The following is a 27,059-nucleotide window of genomic DNA, read 5'->3' as shown; positions in this document are numbered from 1 at the left end:
AGTGAAAAGGAGTATAAAGCTATATTGCGACAAGTAAATTTGCATTAGCAAGCAAAAGGAGTCCACAGACAGAAGAAGTGAAAAAAACAGAAATACAAAAGCAATGGCAACTTCGCTCTCTTTCTCGCCATCGCTCTCTCTCAACACTCTCTTCTTCTCCAAAACGCTTCCATTTCCTCGCTCTTCTTTTCTCCGTCGCCCTCTTTCCAAATCCCTAATTCCAATTTTCACGCGCCGCTGCACCTTCTCCGTGCGCGCCGAATCTCAAAACGGAGCCGAGCCTGTCGCTGTCCACTACGACTTTGACCTCTTCACCATCGGCGCAGGAAGCGGCGGCGTCCGAGCCGCTCGTTTCGCCGCCAATAACGGTGCTTCTGTTGCCATCTGCGAGCTTCCTTTCTCCACCGTCGCTTCCGAAACCACCGGAGGCGTCGGCGGAACGTGAGTTTCTCGTTTTCCCTCTGTTTTTACTATTTCGATTTGTTAAACTAGGGTTTCTTGTTGTGGAGGACAGGATACGTGGATTTCGGGCTAACCGGCTCTTTTGACAAGTCACAGTGTTAGATATGTAATTGGGTTTTTCATGCAACGTAATGAAAATATTTAAATACTGGTATCACTGGAATTCCTTTCCGTTCTTAAATTACAACAGATTTAAAATGTTAAGTGTAGATATTAAAAAAATATTTTTAAGTATGGATACTAATTTTCTTTTTACTAGTATAAAATAGTAATTAATCAATTATAGATAATAAAATACGAAAAAAAAGAGAGTTAATATTTTCTTATATTAGCTTACATAATCTCATTTGTAGAAGTTCTATCTATATCTATTAACTTCTTCAAAAGTTTATTTAAAGTATTGCATACAGCTTAACTAATTGGAGAAACTTAATTCATTTTTTTTTTAAATCTACAATTGCAATTTATAAAAACCGGCTTATTTTCTTTATGATATCACAATAATGACTGAGCCTTAAACTCAACCGGTGGTGGCTTTTGTATGAAAAAATGTTTACAACTTAGCTATTTCAATCAATTTTCCCTCTATTATGGCCTTCTCATTGTGTTAATTGGGTATGCTATTCAGTTTTTGTTCCTTTGTAAAAGAATTCAAATTCAAATGCTTCGTTTTTATGTTTCCTTTTTTGTCTTCTCCTTGTAGCTGTGTAATACGAGGATGCGTGCCAAAGAAGTTGCTTGTTTATGCATCAAAATTTTCTCATGAGTTTGAAGAAAGTCATGGTTTTGGCTGGAGTTATGACAGTGAGCCCAAGCATGATTGGAGTAGTTTGATAGCTAATAAGAATGCTGAGTTGCAGCGTCTTACTGGCATATACAAGAATATCTTGAACAATGCTGGGGTCAAGCTGATCGAAGGGCATGGAAAGGTAGGATAATGCTATGGCTTCGTTTTGAAGTACTCTATAGCTTTCTAGATATTAATCAATGAATGAAGATTTTGTTTCTATTTTATGGTGATGTTGCTTTTGGAATCCGCAGATTATAGATGCTCACACGGTTGACGTTAATGGTAAGCAATATTCAGCCAAACACATTTTAGTTTCCGTCGGAGGTCGTCCCTTCATTCCTGATATTCCTGGGAAGGAATACGCAATAGATTCAGATATTGCCCTTGATTTACCATCACAACCTGGGAAAATAGCCATTGTTGGTGGTGGTTACATTGCCTTGGAGTTTGCTGGTATCTTTAATGGTTTGAAAAGCGACGTTCATCTCTTTATACGGCAAAAGAAGGTTCTGAGGGGATTTGATGAAGAGGTATACACTCATGAATGATTTATAATTGGAGAATAGGTGCTGCTTAGTATACTATCCCATTCAAATTGCGAACTATGTCTGCAGATTAGAGATTTTGTTGGAGAACAAATGTCTCTGAGAGGTATTGAAATCCATCCTGAGGAGTCTCCCCAAGCTATCACGAAGTCAGCTGATGGTTCATTCACTTTAAAAACCAACAAAGGTACAATGAATGGTTTCTCACATATTATGTTTGCTACTGGACGAAGACCTAATACTAAGGTATTATTTTCAGTTGTATTGTTTTACTTTTCAGTAGCTACCTGTTTGAAATTTAAATACGTGGCTATATTTTTCATCTTAGAAAATGATTTAGAGGCGAGGAATTTGATTGACCTTACCAATATTAACAACTTACACTATTAAATATATCAATAGAAATAGTTTTTAACTGTTGTTTTAGTTCATTATGTGGCAATATTTTCTCCAAGTTATGTGCATAATTTTCTTTGAATAATTCTGTGCTGATGCTTCATGCTAATTTCAATCTTTATTGAAGTTCAAAGGTCTGGAACTTTTGAACTACGGTGTATTTGGCCTTGTTTCATAGTTGGCCTAGTTTCCTTAATAGTTACTTTACATGTTTCAAATTTTAAAATTTAAATTTTTACTTTTCAAGCATCTTATTTTTATGCATTTAACAGAAAGAGACAAAAACATAGAGAATATTTATGAACTTTGATTTCACTGCAGAACTTAGGGCTGGAGTCTGCTGGTGTGAAACTAGCTAAAGATGGATCAATAGAGGTAATTTAAGCCTTATCATTGGTTCTATTTGGTGTATATTCTTATGATATTGGGCTCACTCTTCTTCATTCCAGGTTGATGAATACTCTCAAACATCAGTTCCTTCAATCTGGGCGGTTGGAGATGTTACAAACAGAATAAATCTGACCCCAGTTGCTTTGATGGAGGCAGGGGCAATAGTAAAAACACTGTTTCAGGATAACCCAACAAAACCTGATTATAGGTATTATATACGTAATGCATCATGTTTAGTTATAGGTTTTTATTAGCATTTTGCTTGAGCTCACATGCATTTTTAAACAAAATATCATTAATAATAAATTGGTAAAAGAACTGATAGTGTATGAAAGTAGTCCTGTGACAATAACGGTTGCTTATAAAGTTTGTATAAAATATAGCTTGACTTTTTGTATTTTTACTACTCCTTGATACCTATAAAGTATAATTTTTCCATTTATTGCAATTCAATCCTGGATAATATTTTAACTGCTTGTTTTTTATTGTTAAAACACAATGAAATATCCTGGTCGCTGGACTTCAGAAAACATATCTTTGAGATGTCAAAGGTGCCAGTTATATAATGTAATTATTAACCTTAAACATATTCTAAAAGAATCCATATTCTAATATTTTTAATCTTCATGAATTGCTGATACATTTTAAGAAACCAGTGTTAGGATTGCAAGAAATTCATATATAACCTTCAATGGTGACTTAGTAACTGGTCTGGTACTGTCAGTTATATCCTCAAATGGCTTCACTATTTTCAGAGAATATCATTATACAAATCCAACTGTTGAATCGTGGGTATCTATTCTGCCAATCTTGCTCACCCAATCATTACACTTTTGAAATATTTTTATTTGTTTGAAAGCTTGTTCATAAATCTTTGATGATTAAAGTAATCGACAATGCATATCAATTCACATTTGTGATGAAATTAATGAAACCGTTTGTTAAAAGGCCAAATTACTTGGAATTTCGTTACCTTATTCGCAGATATTGAGAACAGAGCTGAGTAGTTCAGCCAGGTGAAGAAACGAAAATCTTTATTGTATTTCAAACAGTTTAAAATTTTGGTCCTGAGTTTACTTCTTATTTGTTGGGACCCAACCAAATAGAATTTCACCCAATAGTTAATAATAGAGAAACGGTTGAAAAAAAAGCCAAACAGTATCTTGCTAGTAAATCTTCTGTTCAATCATTTATTAGTGCATACGTTACGCTCTAGCTTTCCGTTTCCATAATGTGTTTCACTCATTCCTGAACGTGCATGTAATATCTACTCAGCCAGGTGAAGAAACGAAAATCTTTATTGTATTTCAAACAGTTTAAAATTTTGGTCCTGAGTTTACTTCTTATTTGTTGGGACCCAACCAAATAGAATTTCACCCAATAGTTAATAATAGAGAAACGGTTGAAAAAAAAGCCAAACAGTATCTTGCTAGTAAATCTTCTGTTCAATCATTTATTAGTGCATACGTTACGCTCTAGCTTTCCGTTTCCATAATGTGTTTCACTCATTCCTGAACGTGCATGTAATATCGGAAGCTAATCTTGGTAACTTGTACACTGCTGTGTTTTAGTAAATTCATAGCTTCCCAACTGATTCTGTTACTTTCCTCTTTATCTAGAACTGTTCCTTCCGCTGTATTTTCTCAACCACCAATTGGACAAGTTGGTCTTACGGAAGAACAGGTGAGAGAATTATGCAGTGTCTGATTCTCATACATGTAAATGGTCTTGTGCATATTTTAATCGGTTGTGTAGATTAATGTTTTATGATACTTTTTGTGATTTTCCAGGCTGTACAACAGTATGGAGATATTGACATCTTCACTGCAGATTTTAGGCCGCTGAAATCTACTCTCTCTGGGCTTCCTGATCGGGTGTTTATGAAAGTAGTAGTCTCTGCAAAGACAAATAAAGTTTTGGGTCTGCATATGTGTGGAGAAGATGCTCCTGAAATTATACAGGTTTTTAGAGTTGTTACAGCTGCTCTGTATTGCCTTATTAACTATACGTGAAATTTCAATTCACTTGACATGCGTTCGCTTGATGCCCAGGGGTTTGCAATTGCTATCAAAGCGGGCTTAACCAAGGCTGACTTCGATGCCACTGTAGGCGTTCACCCAAGTGCAGCTGAGGAATTTGTTACCATGAGGACTCCTACTAGGAGGATTCGAAAGAGTCAATCATCTGAGGTAAGTCGATGATTCTTCCATTTATTTCATTTATTTCTTTCCATGTGTTTCTTGTCCAGAATTTTGGTCAACAAAATGAATAACTTGGTGATTTAATTGGTAATGAATAATATCAACTATAGAACTTTGGAATTGAAGGCCACTACATTTATTTAAAAATAGCAATAAAACATAGTTGCGGCTGCCTTATTTTTTTTTTTTTTCCTGCACGACTAGCTATCAAATCCAAAGTCTGGCTGTTGTCTGGCAATGTGATTTTCATTTCGGCTTTAAAATCTGTAATTTTCAATATTGATGATGCATGCTCTTCTAATAATTTTGAATGGATAGTTTTGCAACTTTCTATGATATAAGTAATGTTGTTCCGTTTAATATCAGGGAAAATCGGGTTCTGTAAAAGCTACTGCAGGAGTTTAACAATATTGCTATGCTTAATCGTTATACTTGAAGAAACCAGTCGGTGTCTCAAGGTATCAATGAATTTCTGTTTATTGGAAGAATACATAATTTTTCGTAGTAACTTGTTGCGTTAAATTTCTTAATGGTGAGTAAGGACTTGAGTATTTTAATGTTAGTGGATATTAGTACGTGGACAAGTAAAATTACGAAATGATATGTAATTTCAGTAACTGACTTTTTTGTGATTCTTAACCAGATTGGTTGTCACTGAAATTATCGTGATTGTCAAATGGTTAGACGAAATTCAGGACGATCTTCAGCGATCGAGTTTTCAGCACAGTGCATGGAATGTTGGATTGAGTCCGGAGAAGGCGAGTGAAGTTTTCGTTGCCATTTATTTTCCTTTGTAATTTAAATCATTTTCTTTCGCCAGTCCTTTCATGTACAAAAATAAAAGGAAATTCCTTGAGGGAGTTTGATTTAAAATAGTCTTTTTTATCGAATTTGTAGGGGCATCCAGACAAAAAACAGTGGCCAGCATGAATAATAGTTTTCTTTTCTAATATTTGTAATTTCCAACTGCAAAATTTATTCCTTGTGGCTTAAGAAATATAATTTAGTGGTCAAAGGTTATATATAAAATGTTTTGTGGTTAAAGGATTTTAATTTTAATTTGGTGATTAGATAAACAAAGGGTTGTCTAGACTTCGACACCCATTCAACTACATAACCATGTCTACACGTATTTACTCTTTGTCAGTAACATTTCATAAAAGCCGAGGTAGAGAAAGAGAAACATAAGGTCCGAATAAATGAAACATTTACCATTTTTATTTTTTACTCCACGCTATCTTTAATCCCATTTTCTTAAAGGAAAATGATACGCTGACCCTTTATTTTGATTCCATAAGTGACTCCATACAAGTGACTCCATGACATGGTATGCACAGGTGGATTAAATTTTTTAAATTAAAATTAATTTTTTTGAAACATTTTACTTGAGATGTGGCAAAAGCGGAGAGTGTGGTTAGGCGTGAATAATCGGGTCAGAAGGCGTTTTGGATAGTGGGTTAGGGCGCGTCTTAATTGAAAGGGTAGGAAATTAGGGTTTCGTGTGGAGAGTGGGAGCAAAAATCAGAGAAGGGAAAAGAAAGAAAGAAAGGGAAAACCCACTGAAAAGGAGAAAGGAAGAAAGGAGAAAGGAGAAAGGAGAAAGGAAGAAAGGAGAATACGTGTGTTGTAGTGAGTTGAAAAAGACGAAAAGAGAAGACGAAGGGAGAAGATGAAGGGAGAAGACGTTCCTGCCAAATTTAGGGTTTTTCTTTGTCTCCATTGTTGGATTCAGCTTCGTGAAAAACGAGAAAAGAGAAAAGAAAGAAAGAAAGGGAAAACCCAGTCGAAAGGAGAAAGGAAGAAAGGAGAGGAAAGGAGAAAGGAGAAAGGAAGCAAGGAGAATACGTGTGTTGTAGTGAGTCGAAAAAGACGAAGGGAGAAGACGAAGAGAGAAGACGAAGGGAGAAGACATTCCTGCCAAAGTTAGGGTTTTTCTTCGTCTCCATTGTTGGATTCAGCTTCGTAGTTCGTAGGTATGTTTTGTTTTATCTGCGTTTCTCCACTACGGCAACAAGTTTGTGGTATTTTTTTCCAAAGTCGTCGTTGTGGGTTTTTTGGTTAAGGAATTGAGATTTTTTTTTGGTTTTCGCCGGCATAGTGAAGTGACTTATTGTTTAAAGACAAATTTAACATGTATCTTGTACAGGTGAATGACCACAACACTGTAATCCTCCACAAAGCTTGCGAAGTTAGGGTTTGTGGTGCTTTCAGTTGTTCGATTCAGGCGGTGGTTGGTATGTTTGTGTTATTTTTCCTTTTCTGTGATTTTGGTGCTTTGATAGATGCATGAATACTAGTTTTCTAACTAGGTTGATGAAATCTGTCTTATTTTATTGTGATGACCTGTTTGCTGACAAGTGATGACCTGTGCTGCATTTTGTGCAATAATGTGGTTTGACTAAATTTTTTGAATTCATAGCAGTCAATAGTTGATTATGGGGTAATTATGTATGGGTAATATGCAGGTGATTAAGTATGGGTAATATGCATTCATATGTAGTTATCTCTTTGATGTGGTTTGAAACCCAAGTGGATTAAAGTTGTATGATTTATTGATGATGACTTCTGTGCATCCAAGTGATGAGTTGTGCTGCATTTTTTGCAATCATGTGTATTGACTCAATCTTTTTAACTTCCATACTATTTTATTCCACAACTGATTATTGGGTGAGTCTGTTTGGATAATGTGAGTTAATTTCTAAATATTCCTTAGATGTGGTTTCATTGGCAACTTGAGTACACTTGTTTGATGTATGACTGATGACCTGTTTGCTCATAAGTGATGACTTGTGTTTTATTTTTTGGAACCATGTGGTATGAATCAATTTTTTCATGTTCCATGTGATAGCACTGAATAGTTGATTATGGGGTGATTACGTATGGGTAATATGAATTCATCTGTAGTTATCTCTTTGATGTGTTTTCAAACCCAAGTGGATTAAAGTTGTATGATTTATTGATGATGACTTGTGTGCATCCAAGGGATGAGTTGTGCTGCATTTTTTGCAATCATGTGTGTTGACTCAATCTTTTTAACTTTCATACTATTTTATTCCACAACTGATTATTGGGTGAGTCTGTTTGGATAATGTGAGTTAATTTGTAAATATTCCTTAGATGTGGTTTCATTGGCAACTTGAGTACACTTGTTTGATATATGATTGATGACCTGTTTGGTCACAACTGATGACCTGTTTGGTCACAACTGATGATCTGTGTTGAATATTTTGGAAGCGTGTGGTATGACTGAATTTTTGTGATCTTTCATGTGCACTGAATAGTTGATTATGGGGTGATTACGTATGGGTAATATGCATTCATCTGTAGTTATCTCTTTGATGTGGTTTCAAACCCAAGTGGATTAAAGTTGTATGATTTATTGATGATGACTTACAATCATGTGTGTTGACTCAATCTTTTTAACTTCCATACTATTTTATTGCACAACTGATTATTGGGTGATTCTGTTTGGATAATGTGAGTTAATTTGTAATTATTCCTTAGATGTGGTTTCATTGCCAACTTGATTACACGTGTGTGATATATGACTGATGACCTGTTTGGTCACAAGTGATGACCTGTGTTGAATATTCTGGAAGCGTGTGGTATGACTGAATTTTTGTGATCTTTCATGTGATAACACTCAATAGTTGATTATGGGGTGATTACGTATGGATAGTGTGATTTCATTTTAAATTATATGTTTGATGAAATTATGTATTCAGGTCATAAATATGGCTGCATTCCGTGAGGGAAGTGAATTCAATGTTGACCGCAAGGTATGATAAATTTTGTTTTTCAATTTATTTGCAAATTTGTCATGTAAAAAATGACATAACTATTTTTTTTTTGTTCCAGATCTGTTTTAGGCATTCATGCCGGACAAAATTGATTGGTAGTTTGAATAACAAGTTAACAGATGAGCAAAAATCATTTATCCGAGGAACACCATTTGGATGGATGGTTGAGTTGACAGAGTCTGTTAAAATATCTAGGAATCTTTTGACTCCGTTAATCAGTAGGTGGGTTGAAAGGTTGGGGGGGTTTGACATGAGTGCACAAGTTGTTGGATTTACCTATTTAGATGTATGTCTTGGTCTAGGTTTGAGGGTGGTGGGTGAGAACATTGATTTAAACCAGGAAGGGTTAAATAGTGATTCAAGGAATTTATTTGGAGCTTCCCAAGTTGTTGATATCGACATGGTATATGATTACATCTTGAAACATATTAAAGTGCTTTGTTTAGAGGATTTTGGTAAGCTTTATGTTTTGTTAGCAATTTCTGAGTTTTTGTTGCCCAATCGTAATGGAACAATTTTTTCTATTTTGTTTAACATTGTTGATGACCTGGGTAGTATTGGGAAATTTAATTGGGGTCGAGTGGTGTATGAGTTTTTGGTTGGCAGTATATGTGAAGCTAAATTGTTCTTGAAGGAGAAACAAAGTACCAAACACTTCCACGTAGCTGGATGTGTTTATTTGTTACAGGTACTATATGTTAAATTAAATTAGAAGTTGTTTGATCCGTTTAAAATATTTGGTTGAGTTATGTCTGATTTTGATTACAATTGAGGCAGTTATGGTCTTTTGACCATTTTTTGATACCGAATTTAAAGGATTGTCAGCGCACGACAAAGTTTCCCCGAATCTTGCATTGGATGGAAATGAAAGCAGGGGACAATGTAATTAAAAGGAGTTTGACAAATAACACTGTAAGTTGGGTATTTTGTTGTTTGATTTTTTTCCTAAATCTGTCATCTATATTGATTGAAGTTTATTGTGAATTGTTTCAGGTTGTTGCAGATGTTGCTGCCTCTGCAGAAGAGCTGACCAATCCCTTTGTTAAAGAAGGGTTTGAGGTATACGGACGTCAAAGTAAGGGTACTAAAATAGTTGACTTAATTAAAGCTGTCGAACAACAAGAAAGTGTGCTAGGGGAATTGCAAAAAGAACTTGAAGACTTGAATGCAATGATGATTGAGAGGAAGAACCAACGCCAGCACCAGCAGGGCAAAATGAATTTTTCTGACTTTGGTGAAGCAAGTGCTGGTCATTCGCAAACACCTAATTCGAACCACCCCATTGGCTGCATTGAATTTGGCAATTCTGGTGACAGGGGTCATGTGGAAGAAGTTCATTTTCCAAATCAGGATACACAAGAATCTGAACAAAGCAACATGTATGTCCGACGAAGGGAGGGTCCTCGGTTGCGTGTTAAGAGTATAGCAATAAGAACTCCTTTTGCAGCATTTAGTGGGAGGAAACGCAATAAGTAGTTGGTTTATAGATTTGATGTTTGTTGTAATTTGGATTTGTATTGCTAAATTTGGTTTTTTTTATGTTTAGACATTGTTGTCGTGATTGATGACAATTTCCTTATTTGGCTTACTCATTGATTTGTGGAATTCTGTGTGGTTTATGTTAAGTGATAGTTGGATGTTGATCATCTTAATTTTGATTGCGTGCAACTAAATTTTATAACAGGTGAACAGCGAATACATATGTGATCTAAAATTTAGTAATCTTGGTTACCACACAGATGACAAGTGATTAATTATGTGCAAGATGTTGTTCACAGGTCAACACTTAATATATGATTGATCTACAATTAAAATGTTAGAGTGATTAAGTCCAATTTTTTGAACCAGGTCACTACTTAATTGTTCTTGAGTCATCATATAATTTGAATATAGATAACAAAAATATCATGTTGGAGTTGTGGATGAATTATCACGTATTGTTGTTGTTTAATATATTTCATGAACGCAATAAAGGTGTTAAATTTCACTAAGTATGGAGTAGTTATTATCAATTATCACACGCCTACTTTGGTAAAGTTAACTTTCGTACAATTTATGTTATCAGACACCACGAATTTGGAAGGTGTGCAAAATGTGTATTGTAGGTCAACACTTAATACTTCATTGTTAACCAATTATTATTGTTAGTGTTAGGCATTTATGTTATATTCCAGTTGTACCACAATTTTCCCACACATTCATCATGGGCAGTAGCCTACATTAAATTTTACTCTATTTGTGTGATTGATGGTAAGTGAGTTTCATACTATAACCTTTTTCATGTATCAGAAATTATGAAGGTGTGCAAAATCTTTGTCGGTGGTCAACACTTATTTGTACATAGATGATCATATAATAAGTTAAACTGACAGTGAAATAGATATGACAGTGATAAAATAAGTTTAATATCATAGATGTAGTAGATCATTCCAACAATGCCATGAAAATTAAAATCAACATAAAAAACACTCAAGTTAAAAATAAATAACCTAAAAATTGAAGACATTAAACACTCATGAGTTAGGTTAGTGATATATTATCCAGAACAGAAGATTGAACTTTGGAACTCTCCCCAACCTCAACACATGGAATATTTGTGGGTGGAGGAACCATCATCTGCAGTATGTCCTCCACATTAGCCGTGTTAGTAGGCTCCACGTTGGGATGCAAATTGGGTCCCGAATTTGTGTTGTCATTTGCGTTTGGACTGGAATTTTTACTAGGCTGGACATCAGTTTCCACATTTTGTTTGACGACATAGTTAAGTCGCACCACAGACATAGAAGTTGACTGACAAGCTTTATTAAATCATTTTTCCAGTATGAGGGAGTTCAACAAAGACTTCTTTTTTGAAATTGATGTTGATGCAGATAATCGCATAAGCAATATATTTTGGGCAAACGGAAGGAGTCGGGCTGCATGTGTATATTTTGGTGACATTGTGTCCTTCGACACCACATACTTAACTAATAAGTACGATATGCCTTTTGCACCATTCGTGGGTGTTAATCACCATGGTCAGTCAATCTTATTAGGGTGTGGGCTTCTATGTGCTGAAGATACTGGTACGTTTGTGTGGCTATTTCGAAGTTGGTTGCGATGCATGGGAAATAAAGCCCTTGAAGGAATTGTCACTGATCAATGCAGGGCGATGCAAAATGCCATTGAAATTGTCTTCCCCAACACCCGACATCGTTGGTGCCTTTGGCACATCATGAAAAAACTACCAGAAAAATTAGTGGGATATAGCAAATACAAGGAAATCAAGCATGGTGTAAAAGAATTGGTATATGAGTCAGATAGTGCTGAAGATTTTGAGAATGGGTGGGCAAAGTTCATTGAAAAGTATGATCTTCAACTTAATGAATGGCTTTACACTTTTTACGAAGAAAGACGTCGATGGGTTCCTTGTTATTTGAAATGTCATTTTTGGGCAGGCATGTCCACAACTCAGAGAAGTGAGGGAATGAATGCTTTCTTTGATGGGTTCATCAACTCTACTACAACACTCCAATAGTTTGTTGTCCAATATGACAATGCCCTTCGTTCTAAGGCGGAGAAAGAGTGTGAAGCAGATTTTGCTTCTGCTAATACTACCCTTCCATGTGGGTCTCAGTCATTTATTGAGAGACAATTTCAAGATGAATTCACTCATGCGAAGTTTAGTGAAGTGCAAAATGAGCTTAGGTGTAAGATGAATTGTAATATCAAAAGTGTTGAAGTGCATGGTTGTAAAGCAAAATATATTGTTAAAGAGGCGTTGATATGGAAAGACCAAAGTGCAGACAAATTTAATGAAGTTATATTTGATGTTGAGACAAAAGACATTGAATGCACTTGCCGGCTTTTTGAGTTTAGAGGAGTTCTTTGCCGCCACAGCTTGATGGTCCTTGCCCAAGAGGAGGTAAAACTAGTTTCACAAAAGTATATTTTAAGTCGATGGAGCAAACGCATATTGCGAAGGCATACTTTGATAAGAGCATCATATTACACTAAGAAAGATGAACCCACTGTTCATAGGTATGACTTATTGTGTAAAAAGTTCTATGACATTGCTGAGTTTGCATGCCAAAGCGAGAGGGGTACAGAATTCTTGTGTTCCCAATTAGACTTATTATCAAGGAATCCTTTGTTATCCTGTTCCACAACATTAGGAACTGTGAACAAACAAATGTGCAAATTTCTTCTCCAATTAATAGTGGTCCTCACCAAACAACGATCCGAAGTCCAATTCATGTTAAAAGAAAGGGTCGACCACGAGGTACAAGGATGCAATCAACGGTAGAGAAGATATGCAAAAAAAAGAAAAATGCAGCAGCTAGGAATAAATCTTCTTGTAATGCCACTGTATGTATTTACTATGTTTATTTAGAGGACCATTTTTTAATATGTAGGTTGTCCAGTTTTTAATTTCATTTGTGGACATGCACTTTAGGATGGGGAACTACATACTTCAATTGCACCAGCTAATGAAATTTTGAATGCTCAAAGTAGTTCCACAACCAACATGGTTAGTATTCTTTTCGTAACTACATCTTGTTATGGTATTTTATGGAAATAATTAATTACCCTTATACCATGCCCAGGTTTATGATGTCCAGTGCACAGGCTTTCTATCACTTTTAACATCAATAGAAAGTAATCAACAACTTTTTGGTTCATAACAAATCATTAGGTATGCCACAGTACAGACATGTTTAATTTTGCCTTACATTTATGATAGCTTAATATAGTAATTGTTTTTTTTTTCAGGAACTAGTATTATAAAAAACGACATTTTTTGGATCAATTGAGATGATCAACATGGCATAACCAAACACCTTTTGTTATTAGAGTTTGTGTTTGTCAATGACATGTTTATTTATTCACACGGTCAAAGTATTTGTACTAATTACTATTTACTACGTTCAGTAGTAGTCATTAATATTATCCCCAGATTTTGTTCACAAAATTCGCATTATCATGGTGTTCTACAGTTAATTTAATTAATATGTGCCAAAATTAGGGATACCAACGTACTTATCATCAGTTACCTGGTAACACAAAAATATAAAGTGGGTATACACTTATATGGAAGTCGGTCATCACTTATATTGGAAGTTGGTCAACACAGAACAAACAGCAGGCAACTTTAATATATAACAGAATTGATTGTTAAGAACATAGTTTACAAAATTGATTCTAGTCATTGTCACTCTTAACACTGTACAAAGGAGTGCAAGTAAGAATTCTTTTGGACGTCAGCCATATAAAAAAAGACCTTAAAGTTACCCTATTAATCAACACTAAAATATTGACATTTCTACTTCTTTAAATATGGTTTAAATATTTCAAGGACAACCTCCCTATGCTTATTTTATGGGTGAAGAATCCAGTCACAAATGTACTGCTGCCTGAATTGTTGTAGATCCTCCTGCCACCAACGAACAACTACTTAATTACATATTCATATCAAAATAACTTTATGCAAGTTAAATGTAAACAGTTCCGATGGTATTATACTCACATCAGTGTAAGCTGGCATGCTTTTCCCATCAAATCTTTTGATGTCGTCCCATATCTCAAGATACTTCAACACCATAATACCACAATCATGCCTGCAAGTGGTTAACAAAACATTTATTCAAAACTTCCTAATTACGTAACCAAGCTGTATGAATAGGCTACTCAATTAAAGTTGTGCTTACAAATTAGGCTGTTCAGGAACGTCTTCAATATGGACTTCAAATGTTGGCTTCAATTTATTTTTGTCATTTAAGAATAGCCAAAAGAGATGTTCCACATTTTGTACCTATAACAGATATAAATCGAACAAAAATAATGTGAACACAATGAACATCAGTAATTGAAAATTTATAATGTCACACATGGACTTACCATGTGACTATCAATCTGTTTTCGCCTTCGACATTTGTGTGCAAGTGAATCTAAGACAAAGAACTCTTTCGTTTTACAATTAAAAGCATAACACCACCAATGTTCAGCATAAATGACTGGGGCAAACAACTGAATAGAAGTAACATTAACAAACACATTTCATTTGCTAACAAAATATAAGACCATTTAACAAGTAAAGATACTCACAAAATCTGCTGTTAATATATCCTGCACTGAAACCAAATCACGTGTCAGGTAATGCCTGTAGTCATCTAGACACCACACACGTCTATTCACCTTTCTTTTGTTACAATCAAGGATAACTACATTTTGAATCACAACAAATGTCAATACTTATACACTAATTTAAGCATAAATATTAAAGGGAAAAAAAACTTACTGTATAGAAAGGATTGAATATAACCCTGCTAATCTTCCCGGTCAACATTTTCTGTTTATACATGAACTCGTACGCTGCAAACATTATAGACTGAACACAAAAACAATAATTATATCAGTACATGGTTGTAGTAACAATACAAATAGTCATAAACTTAAGTTTCATAATTTACCATGTTATCAATCCAACCACGAGGACGAAAACATTGACATTCATCGCTCCTCAATATCTCACCATTCAAATCAACATAAATAGTTCTGAAAAGTCAAATGAAACAACTTCAAGTGTTAACTATTAGTGTGTGTTGTGGTTGAATACATTATTAATAAAAAATAGCATACCTGGAACAACCAACAGCAGTCACATCCTTATACAATTTAGCCTTATCTATAAATAGTGTATTACTTTGACCGTCAGTGTTAGGCTTAATAGCTTTGTCGTCTCCATTATGGTTGGCTTTTGGTTTGTCATTCAGGTCATCTTCCTCACACTCATGAGGTTGCGGACTCTCTTCCCGGTGTGAAGGACAAGCCTGGCCTTCATCACACTTCTTTTGCTCAGAAGGACATCCATCTTCTTCATTAACATCATTTCCTTTACCTGCACAGGAGTCAGGTTCAGGAGCATCAAAAAATTCATCACGCATCTTCTTTATCTGTTCTTTCATGTCTAGAATCACCCGTTCATGTTTTTCAAATTTTTCTTCCAAATCCACTTGCTGTTTGGAATGAGAAACACCCTCAATGCCATCATTTTTCACATTATATTGCACCTCAAAATGAACGACATTTTGCACTATTGGGTTGTTCTTCTCCTCTGCAGTTAGGGCCCAACCAAACACAATCTACAAATAAAAAAAAATCTGTTTTGGAACACATTTGGTAATAAAACCAAATTTAACCAAACATATACAAATAAAACCTTATTCTTTTCAAAAGCAGACTCAATATTAGGTGTCCTAATCTTCACGGAGGGCCACCACAGAAATCTTGGGAATTGAACCTCCCCCTCTACATCTTCTAAGCCAAGACGACGAGTAGCCCAAACCTATAACAATGTTAGACAAATCAATAAATTATGCAAATGCATAAGGAAAATAAAGGTTCTTAAAACAATAATTACCTGAACAACTACAACAGATCCGGCTAAGTTAAGGCTACGAGTATTTATCTTTTCTCGTACAACCTTACATCCATGATTGAGTGCAGAGATCAAAAAACTATGCACTGACTCTGCCCAGTTATAGTCGCTTAAGTTGTCAAGGTTGTCTAACACTTTGAAAGGCATATTGGTCACTGTCCTAGATGTCCTAGGAAAATAAAATACAGTAAAACAAAGTAACAAATACAACCTGCACGCATTGTCTACATCATCATCACTAACCACTAGGTTCTTAATCTTGTTAATTATGTCTCGCAAGGTGATTGGTTTCTTCTCAAAAAGTGAACCTACTATCCCACTTACATCAACATCAAATTCAACACATTTACCAACCATACTAAAACCTAAGCATATACAAACATCATAAACCGATAACCCCACCAAATGTTGACTTACACGAATGTATTCCCCTTGTGGAACCCATCTACGCAACACTTCCCTCAACAAAGGACAATTTATTTCCAATGCATTGTCCACCTCCAAACACCATCTAAATGGTGTTGCCTGAATCCGCTTACGGTGGGTGGCTTTTAGTACATTGTTTACTTCAACAATGTACTTGCTTTCGCACCTATGCACAATTCGCACCTATAGCACCATCAACAAAATATTATTTATTATAAATAATAAAAATAGTAAAATCACTTAAAGATTGTAATTATACCTGATCAACATTTTCCACCACCTTGTTCTTCTTTCCCTTGTTGCCTGCTTCCGGAATACATTTGCGTTTGCGTTTACTAGACATCTTACTTAAAATTCCTAAATAACATACCAAGTTCATTGAAATTCATCAAACATATATCCACAAAGTACCAAACATAAGTGAAAATTTATCACATGTAAATAATATCATAAACAATTATTGACTGGCATAATAAAACAGATACAAAATTGGATTAATACTGATTAAAAAAATGTATCACAGGTCATCACTTGGGTGCACAAAACTCATCACCAACAAATCAGACATGTTTAACCCCACTTATTACAAATCACATATTATTAACCAAATTCAGTCACCCCAAACACACGAATTGACTGCTATAGTATCAGTTCAAAAAGTTAAGTCAAACCATATTGTTGCAACAAATGCTGCACAGGTCATTACTTACTTGCAAACAGGTCATCACTTGGGTGCACAAAACTCATCACCAACATATCAGACATGTTTATCCCCACTTATTACAAATCACATATTATTAACCAAATTCAGTCACCCAAACACACGAATTGACTGCTATAGTATCAGTTCAAAAAATTAAGTCAAACCACATTGTTGCAACAAATGCTGCACAGGTCATCACTTGCAAACAGGTCATCACACACAGTGCACAAAAGTCATCACCAACATATCAGACATGTTTATCCCCACTTATTACAAATCACATATTATTAACCATATTCAGTCACCCCAAACACACGAATTGACTGCTATAGTATCAGTTCAAAAAATTGAGTCAAACCTCATTGTTGCAACAAATGTTGCACAGGTCATCACTTACTTGCACACAGGTCATCACACACAGTGCACAAAACTCATCACCAACATATCAGACATGTTTAACCCCACTTATTACAAATCACATATTATTAACCAAATTCAGTCACTCCAAACACACGAATTGACTGCTATAGTATCAGTTCAAAAAATTGAGTCAAACCACATTGTTGCAACAAATGTTGCACAGGTCATCACTTACTTGCACACAAATCATCACACACAGTGCACAAAAGTCATCACCAACAAATCACACATGTTTAACCCCACTTATTACAAATCACATATTATTAACCAAATTCAGTCACCCCAAACACACGAATTGACTGCTATAGTATCAGTTCAAAAAATTGAGTCAAACCTCATTGTTGCAACAAATGCTGCACAGGTCATCACTTACTTGCATAGAGGTCATCACAAACAAAATGTGACAGATTTAATATACCTATTCACAAAACTAGTACTTGGTTTCCCTAAGAGGATGATTTAATTATTGTGTCACACCACATTCAAAAGGTCATGTCAAAGGCACAGATAGATAAACTCCAAATATATGCTGTATGATGAATCAGATAACATATTAACATGGTCTACATCATTTTGACATATGCAAATTTGTACCACTTCAAACTCAAAAAATTGATCATGGAAGTCGCTACAGATGAACAAATAATTGAAAAAAGACAAATTTCATCAATGACTTTAACAATAAATCTTTATCACAGTTTCAAACTCAAAATATAATGACTTTAACAGTAAATCTTTATCACAGTTTAACTTTTACGTTTAGGCAGTGATAAGAAAAAAAAATGGTGTTTCAGCAATGTTGGTGATGAATGGATACAATAATAGTGGATATGGATGCACTAGTTATGTGTGTTGATAACCAATTAGTGGCTACTGGAGCTCTTATCTTAAACCCTAGTACAAAATATTACAATGATGATGTCACTACAGAGATATGAAAATGATCATATGATCTTTTTATTTTATTTTGTATTCTTTTCACAAGTTGACCCTTCAAAACTATAATGAGCAAATATTACAGAAAGAACCAAAACAATACAAAAACAAAGTGTCTACTAGGACATCTGTGATCATCTTGTGAAAGAGTTTGAGATGTTAGATGTTTCAACAAGGTATTTTTCTGCCAGAAAAAATGAAAAATTTGCTTCATAATTTGGGGATACTCTTCTATACATGTAATTTTTCTGGCAGTAATTTTCAACAAGGTATTTTCAACGTGTGTCTTGCAGGTCATATGCAGCGAAGCCAGAAAGAGAAAAACAACAGTAAATCTTTACAAATAAATTGTTCATATCCTGATGGCTGGTCAATCCATGAAGAACAATCACGACATCTAACAATTATCAAAACGCAACAAAACAAACCCTAACAAAACAAATAGAAAGAAAATCGTCATACCTACAATCTGCTACAAACCCGGTCCCGGTCCTTCGTAGAAGTGCGACCTTTGAACAATGGAGGAGATGCTTCGTCAGAACTCCCTTTCACTATGAAAACCGTTGCCGTTGTCGGTGACAATAGAACCTACAACTGCGACCACAAAAGGGGGTGAAATGAGAACTCATACCAGTTAGCGCGGGGGAGAAACGAAAGAAAGATCAAATTTTCGACCAAAAAACCATTCGCCATCTACACTGCATACCTTGCCGGTGGGAAGAAAAACGGCGACTGTGCGGAGAGAATACGCTTTTTGACTGAGTACGCGGGAGAAGGAGAAAACACAAACGGTTGAACTCCTCCGCAGCAAACGCCCTCCAAATCCGCAAACCCTAACCCTTTCAAGGTTTAGCCGCCACACAGATTTTGCTATCTTCCTTCGCCACAACAACCACTCCAGAAACCGATGCCCTTGCCGGTGACACTAGAACCTACAACTGCGACCACAATAAGGGGTGAAGTCAGAACCATACCAGTGAGCACGGGGAGAAGGAAACAATGTTAAAATTTTTTACCAATAAACCCTTCGCCATCTAAAATGCACACCCTGCTGGTGAGAAGAGCGTCTTCGTGCGGCGATTGTGCGGAGATTGTGCGGAGACTGAGTGCGCGGGAGAAGGAGCAAATAGAAATGTTCAACCCACTCTCCAAAAACTGATGCTGCCTAACCCACTATCCAAAACTACTGCTGACCCGATTATTCAAGCCCAAACCCACTCTCCGCTTTTGCCACGTCTCAAGTAAAATGTTTCAAAAAAATTAATTTTAATTTAAAAAATTAAATCCACCTGTGCATGCCATGTCATGGAGTCACTTATGGAGTCAATATAAGGGGTCAGCATATCATTTTCCTTTCTTAAATTATCATCTACTATCTCCAAATATCATTCAATAAATATAAATATAATAAAAAACGGTATAAAGAAGCAAAATGATAAATAATAAAAATGGTAAAAGTCTCTTCCTCTTTATACCAACGCGCTCCATTATCCCAAACACCACCAAAAACATTCTTACACACCTCATGTGCATCTCATGAACCCAAATTTCAAGTAGGTGATAACCAACATACAACCTACAAACATGTATAACTCCAACTAAAGTTTGAACAACAACCCATGAATTAAGGATGACAATGGAGTTGGACGGAGATGAGTTTCGTTATCCTATCTCATTTCTAGTAAATGAAAAAATTCATCCCCATATTCATATCCAAACACAACAGGTGTCAAGTTTTTTTCTCATCCCACCATATAACGAGTATATACTCGTACCCGTATCCATACTCGTTTTCTTACTGTTTCAATATTAATTAATTAATTTTTATAAAATAATAAACAATTATGGTAAAGAAAATATAATATTATTAAATATTCAATATTAAAATGAGCGTTGTTTCTTCCATATCAAATATTTAGAAATAAATTATATTATAATTATATATATTTTAAATTAAAATACCAAATAAAATTATATTACATTGGCGCCCATCGTAGAGACCAACAACTCCCCTTGTCCTCGACTGAGAGGCTTGTTCCAGTACACCCAATAAGTCTCACATCACTTAGGAGTCGATGCGTAAAATAACCTTAGACCGAAGACAAAAAGAAATAAATATTTTAATCTTAGTTAATGACTCACTTAGGCCAAAATAATTTCGTCCCTTGACCGTGGGAGTAACACTCTTATTTATAAGCAAGTCGGGTACAATTTTTGTAGATATACATAATCAAATATTCTCAAATAATTTAATCAAAAGATAATTAGTAAATAATAACAATAATATTTCCTAATCTGGTTTATATTCATCAAATGTAGATGAGATTTTTCGCCAAGATTCTCCTTTATATTCTCGAATATACTCCTCTCAATCTTAGCTTCCTATAGGGAGGTCGGTCCTAAGGTAACATCCTCACAAATCTTGAACCATCAACCAGCCACCATCAGTGGCGTCAGTCCTAGAGAGACATCTTTTTGGCTTTTTGCAATGACCTTAACTCTATGGAGACATGTTTCTGGATTCTTGTAATGACCTCGACTATGTGGAGACATGATTTCTGACTTGAATTTTGGCATGATTCCATGGTCTATTGAATACCTCGGTTTATTGGAGATCTTCTCCATCCGGGAATGCACAATTTCAAATTAGAATACCAAATAAAATTTCATAAGAACCAAAACATTTATTCCTCACATGATTCCATAGTTGATAAAATTAAAAAATATTTAAAAAAATATAAAATATAAATAAATATTCAAATTAAAAATTATTTTAAATGTCAATTTACTTAAATTTCTTAAATTCTAATGAAATCTCTTTTTAACATATTAATAAAAGTTATATTACATCACTTGATCAAAATCATACAAAGAACAAAGATTAAACTAATAATAATAAAATTTTAACATAAATTTTTCGCCTTTTAAACGTCAATATAAGTTGCATGGTGACAAAAAAGATTCATGGCGATTAAATTAAATAATTATATTGCAGTAAATAAAATTTATTTATAAAATTATAGTGATAAAATTACACATATGATAATGAGCTAGAAAGTAAAAATAATTATATAAAAAATATCAAAATAGTATTCTACATTATAAAAATAAACAATAAATAAAAATATTAAAAAAATTATCAAATGTGTGTTTTAGAAATAATTTGAGAGACCATTGAATAAAATCGTACAAATGAAAACAAAATGTATAATTAAAGTTATGATAAGATGAAAAATTACGGGTGACAAAACGGGTCAGTCCAACCCATTTTGGCCTGACCCATTTTTGGCCATTGAAAATGAACCTGTTTACACAGTACAAGCCAAAAAATGGAACCCGTCGCGTCTTGTGATGGGTTGACGGGCTAACGGGACAACCCATTTGGCTCGTCCTTTTTTTAAGAAAAAAATTGTTTTTTTAAAACTTGATTACCTACTAAATTATTGATTAGAAGAGAAAAGATAAAGAGGAGAACACTACTATAATATATAGAGATAAAAATCACATATTCATTCATGAAAATAAACTCTTAAGAACTTGGATTTCATTATTCATGTTAACTATTAATAAAAGTGAAGATGCAAAAAACAAAAAACATTGATACAGGCACGGGTCAACCAACGACCAACCTATCATGTAGTCCAACAGGCTGACGGGTCAAGTTAATACAGGCTAACAGGCTAAAATTCTTGACCTGAGCCAGCTTTTTCTCTATGGGATGACAAGCTAATCCGTTGGGCTCAACCCATTTTGCCATCCCTGTGAAAAAAACTTTAGAGATCCAAGAAAACTTTTCAAATATCAATTTACTCAATGATTGATATATAACGAAAATGGTTTTGATGAAATAAAAAAGTTCTTCAAATGAAACAAAAGAATAAAATAAAGAAGTTAAATTTTTTATATTACCTAATAAATGAAAGGTGTATACTATGGAACACTTACATTGATAGTGTTAAATATTCTCATGTGAAAAGAAAATATATAATAAATAGAAATATTAAAAAAGAGTAAAACTATTCAAATATGAGACATAAAAAATATTTAATTAACATACATCATTTGAACATAATTGCATAAAATTTGGGATAAGATGAAAAATATATTGGAGATAAGAATGAATTTCATGACGAACCAAATAATAAGAAATAAAAAATAGAAAGTGTGTGTGTGTCTATATATATATATATATATATATATATATATATATATATATATATATATATATATATATATATATATATATATATATATTATGGTGGGAATGAGTATTATGGTGGGACAACGATATGGCAGGAATGAGTATTATGGTGGGTGTGGGAAGTAGGACGGAGCAGATATGTACATCTTCATCCCAATCCCCTTACCCAATTGAAAGAGTTGGGTATTCCCCATACACATACCTATACCCAGTCAATGTGGAGATTTTCCATCTAAATGAGAATGTGTTCGGGCAATACTTAGAAGGACAAGTTTATTTTCCATCTCTACCATTAATTATAGAAACCCTAAAAGGAAGAGAAAGGGAAAATGATAGCTGAGAAGAGAGGAAAAAAAAGGAAGGGGGGTGGTGGAAGACAGTGAGAGGTGAAGGAAAAAAAATAGAAAACTAGAGGAGTTTTATAGTTAGAAAATCCCTAACACAAAGCACCTTGCAATTGGTGTTAACGATATTATTGCTTCAAATATACATATAATTAAATTGTTTTAAATTTTAGTTCTTTTAAAATGTACTTTTTTTTTCTTATTCTTTCATTATGCTATTCATATAATCAGTGGCGGATCTTCGGCCAATTTTAGAGGTACCAATTTTTTTGTTGAATTACTCTTTGGTCCATTTGTTCATCCAAAAATGTCAAGTTGGTCCTCTAATTTTTGTAGTCTTAATTTGGTCCCATTTTTTAAAAATTGATTCAATTTATTACTTTTCATTAAATTTCTTGAAGCGGAGCAACTATTTTTCATCAAAATTGACATTGGGATTATGTCAATTACACCAACCAAGTGAACCATCTATATTCACAACTTCAATTTTGAAAAAATAACCTTGATCCGATTCAAGAAATTTAACGAAAAGTGACCAAATTGCATAACTTTGTAAAAAATCGGAACCAAATTGAGACTAAAAAAGAAACTGGAGGATCCACTTGATATTTTTGAACAAAAATAGGAACCAAAAGAGTAATTCCAAAATTTGTATAGAAACTAGTAAAAACATTATATTTACTTTTTTTATGATAATAAAACATAATAAAATTATAATTATTGTTAATATTATAATTATAAAACTAAATATAAATAATTTTTACAATTTTACTATAATTCATTTTCATTTATAATGATTAAATTTAAAAAAATAGTCAAATAAGAAAATGTTAAATTAAACAAATTATCACTTAAAAGATAATATTGATAAAATAATTATTTTTATTTAAAAAATATTTAAAATGTAAACTTGAAAAATAAACGTGGACAAATTTTTTTTTCTTTTTATATATATATATAGATTTAGATGTATAAAACTTTTTTAAAATATCAAATATATAAAATATATTAAAAATATTAAATATTTAAAAAATATATTTAAAATTATATATTAAATTATTCATAAAGATTTGGCAGTGGGTATAATTGAGTCTTAAGCAGATATAATGATATTGAACTAATCAAATAATAATAATAATCAGATATCCGTTGTTGTCTAGTGGTTAGGATATCTGGCTTTTACCCAGGAGATTTGGGTTCAATTCTCGGCAACGGAAAAAAACATAATTAAAAAATTTGACATATTGATTTTGAATGAATTATTTTTTTATCAATTAGTTTTAAAAAAAAATTCATTTCTTTGTAAACTGTCATTCAACACTATTTAAATTGGATATTTGAACTTTGTTTAAAATTTATGAATGTTATGTATTGTATTTTATTTGAATTTACGATTAAAATATGTTGTTAAATATTTATTTATTTATTTTTTGTAAATATTCACGGATACCCGTAGATATCCTTGGATATTAAAAAATTATGCAGATACCCGCATAACGGATACCCGACAGGTATGAGTACGGGACATAGTAGATTTTATCCAGCGGGTAGGGTACGAGGGAGCTACTATCCATACCCTACCTGCCCCGTTGACATCCCTAGGCATGATAGACATGATCTAACCTTACATGACTTGGACCTAATTTGATTTGACCTCTTGATTTGGGCCAAGTTGACCTAATCTCAATTTAACCCAATCTAACCTTGGTCCAATCCGACTCGAGATGGCCTTGGCCGAACTCTTTAATCGATGTGGATCTAACCTAGGTGTGTCCATCTCAGTTCGACCTAACTTGGATTGATCTTGACATGGCCTAACCCAAGCTTGATTTAACTCGCCTTAAACCTAACTTGACTTCTTTCAGTCCAACTTGACTCAACTTAGATTAGTGATAATGTCCATTTATACCTCCTTTTATGTCTTTAATGTCATGAATAAATAAACTCTTTCCAAGCTTTTATCTTGTTATATTCTCAAATTTAGTGTGTTTTGTTTTGTGTTTTAGTTGTTTTATGTTTGTTTTGCCTATAATCTCTCTTTTAAGTGTGTTAAATAAGTTAATAGAAAACATTTGTGGTGGAGAAAAACAAGAAAAAACTCATGGGAGCATGATTTGACAAGAAAATATTGATTTTGAAGCAAATACCCGCGTTAGGCACCACTGGAATCACGCCTAGTGCTTCAAGTACATAATGCTGTCAAACTGCCCAAGGCCGAGTGGTGGAAAATTGGAGCTAAGAGCCACATGTAAGACTCGAAAAATTTAAATAAATAAATAAATAATTGTTTAATAAATGTGGGTAGTGGGAACCTTTATGTCATTTAATTGGGGTTTATGACGTGGAATGGTACTAGCTTAAGTGGTTGAGAGTACTTAGTTATGTGAAAAGGACTTGGGTTTGAGTCCTTTGTATGTTATTTTAATAGTTTATTAATTTTAATGATATGCTTAATCATGATGAGTGATTATAAATTCCTAGATGTATAGGAATTATCACGAAACATTAATTGGTTGAATGATTGTGCATTGATTTGACAATGGTGTGATTATGTATAGAAAACCCTAGTCATCTAAAAGAGTAGTTGGAAGGGCTGGAAAATCATCATAAAATAGTAATTGAATGATCATTAAGCTCCTTGTTAATGCAAAATTCATTTTAATCATTAAGGCAATTAAAAATTAGAGTGGGAGGTGAGAATAATAGTGAGTTAAAGGTGAGGTGAGTTAAGAGGGTATTTGGAAGCCATTGGACGTGAAAAAGTTGGAGATGCCAAGGAGTGGGATTTTGCTATCATCAAGGATCATAAGCTTTACAAATTGGAAGCGAGAAAACTAGGTTATGGGAGCTTCTTTATGTGTATAATTGTTTTATGATGTTTGCATAGTATAATGCATGCCTGTGGTGCCTTGGTATGATCAAAACCTTCTCTGCTTTCACGTTTCTTGATTTTTTCTTGAAACTGCAAGGTTTGCCACGCGATGCATGAATTATGTGTTTTTTCTAGGTTTTTGTGATGAACCGTTGGCGGCAAGGGTGACTTCGCCAGGAGACGTGAACAATGTGCAATTGTGCTATTTTTTGTACCTTTTACGCAACAGGAACCTCCGAGCGTGGTTTCCTACCTCCAGGCGCTAGGTCTTTGATGTTGTTTCGCTGGGTGGCAAGATCTAGTCACTAGGCGACTCCAATTTTTCTAGTATGCGTAGTTTTCGTAAAATTGGGTTTTTTGATTCGTTAACCATCTGATTTGTGTGAAATTTTGACAAGTGATCCATAGCATATTTTTCTTTACTTTGGACGGTGGAGATTTGAATTGGATGTTTGTAGCTAGAGATATACGTCACTCATGATGAGTTGTTTGAATTCCCTAAGAGTATGACTAGTAATGGATGTTTAAGTGCTGATATGGCCTTGATAGGTGAATGTATATGATAAGTCATTATTTTCCCTTATTCCATTGCCTTTTGTGTGCCATTCTTGAGGGTTGTTTAGTGCTTAATTGTCTTTTGTTAGTGCATTTTCTTCAATTAGGCTTCATTGGGCCATTATTCCAAATTTTGAGTAATTTGACATTAATTGGTCTAATTATTGTTTTTAATTGTTTTTAGGTATTATGTGGAGCAAATTTTGGAGCTTGGACATTTATCATAAGGTCAAGAAAGAGTTACCACATGATTTCCACATCATTGCCACGCTTGCGCCATGTCAGTCAGTCTATCCACGTCATTGGGCTAGCATTTTCAGCCCATAGTGGCATTTTTATAATTTTGAGTGGCAAAATGACAATTTTGTAAATATGTTGGTTTGTAGTGATGTGACCACAAAAATTTAGGTCTTGTAGGTGTGGCAGCCGCATCTTCATCTTCTCCACCCTCTATTTTTACATTTTGAGAGCTTTGTATGGTTACCCATGGAGGTGCCACCTAAATTTTGATGTTTTAGCACAATTTTCTTCTATTTTTGTGCATTATTGAAAGCACCCATTGTGGATTTTACGTTTTTTGCACGTTTGGAAGCTTGGGCAG

General features: G+C 34.2%; 4 protein-coding genes and 1 non-coding gene across 5 annotated transcripts; 4 read left to right on the top strand and 1 right to left on the bottom strand.

The window, feature by feature from the left end:
• Window positions 1–31: 31 nt before the first annotated feature.
• Window positions 32–5,786, top strand: LOC114191891 (glutathione reductase, chloroplastic). The gene is made up of 11 exons (XM_028081336.1): window positions 32–441; window positions 1,166–1,391; window positions 1,504–1,782; window positions 1,867–2,043; window positions 2,515–2,568; window positions 2,643–2,791; window positions 4,203–4,266; window positions 4,374–4,544; window positions 4,635–4,772; window positions 5,151–5,242; window positions 5,428–5,786. Exons 1-10 carry the CDS (start codon window positions 104–106, stop codon window positions 5,187–5,189), a joined length of 1,635 nt encoding a protein of 544 aa, XP_027937137.1. The 5' UTR covers window positions 32–103; the 3' UTR covers window positions 5,190–5,242; window positions 5,428–5,786.
• Window positions 5,787–8,546: 2,760 nt separating this feature from the next.
• LOC114189678 lies at window positions 8,547–10,170 on the top strand. Its single transcript, XM_028078311.1, has 3 exons — window positions 8,547–9,272; window positions 9,362–9,496; window positions 9,578–10,170. The coding sequence occupies exons 1-3, from the start codon at window positions 8,550–8,552 to the stop codon at window positions 10,058–10,060; spliced, it is 1,341 nt and encodes a 446-aa protein (XP_027934112.1). The 5' UTR covers window positions 8,547–8,549; the 3' UTR covers window positions 10,061–10,170.
• Window positions 10,171–11,405: 1,235 nt separating this feature from the next.
• On the top strand, window positions 11,406–13,351 carry LOC114191264 (protein FAR1-RELATED SEQUENCE 5-like). Its single transcript, XM_028080435.1, has 4 exons — window positions 11,406–11,987; window positions 12,102–12,488; window positions 13,020–13,094; window positions 13,337–13,351. Exons 1-4 carry the CDS (start codon window positions 11,406–11,408, stop codon window positions 13,349–13,351), a joined length of 1,059 nt encoding a protein of 352 aa, XP_027936236.1.
• A 589-nt stretch (window positions 13,352–13,940) lies between these two features.
• Window positions 13,941–17,192, bottom strand: LOC114191262. The gene is made up of 12 exons (XM_028080434.1): window positions 17,138–17,192; window positions 16,687–16,784; window positions 16,213–16,610; window positions 15,984–16,170; window positions 15,783–15,908; window positions 15,203–15,705; window positions 15,034–15,118; window positions 14,862–14,951; window positions 14,462–14,590; window positions 14,272–14,375; window positions 14,091–14,181; window positions 13,941–13,997 (listed from the first exon to the last, which is right to left on the bottom strand). The coding sequence occupies exons 1-12, from the start codon at window positions 17,190–17,192 to the stop codon at window positions 13,941–13,943; spliced, it is 1,923 nt and encodes a 640-aa protein (XP_027936235.1).
• A 6,984-nt stretch (window positions 17,193–24,176) lies between these two features.
• Window positions 24,177–24,248, top strand: TRNAK-UUU. Its single transcript has one exon. It is a non-coding gene; the product is annotated as a tRNA-Lys (tRNA).
• Window positions 24,249–27,059: the final 2,811 nt, after the last annotated feature.

The sequence above is a fragment of the Vigna unguiculata genome, chromosome 7 (assembly GCF_004118075.2).
Source record: "Vigna unguiculata cultivar IT97K-499-35 chromosome 7, ASM411807v1, whole genome shotgun sequence".
NCBI classification, from domain to species: Eukaryota; Viridiplantae; Streptophyta; class Magnoliopsida; order Fabales; family Fabaceae; genus Vigna; species Vigna unguiculata.
The sequence above is the reverse complement of the archived record's forward strand: the minus strand, read 5'-3'. Positions and strand labels throughout refer to the sequence as shown.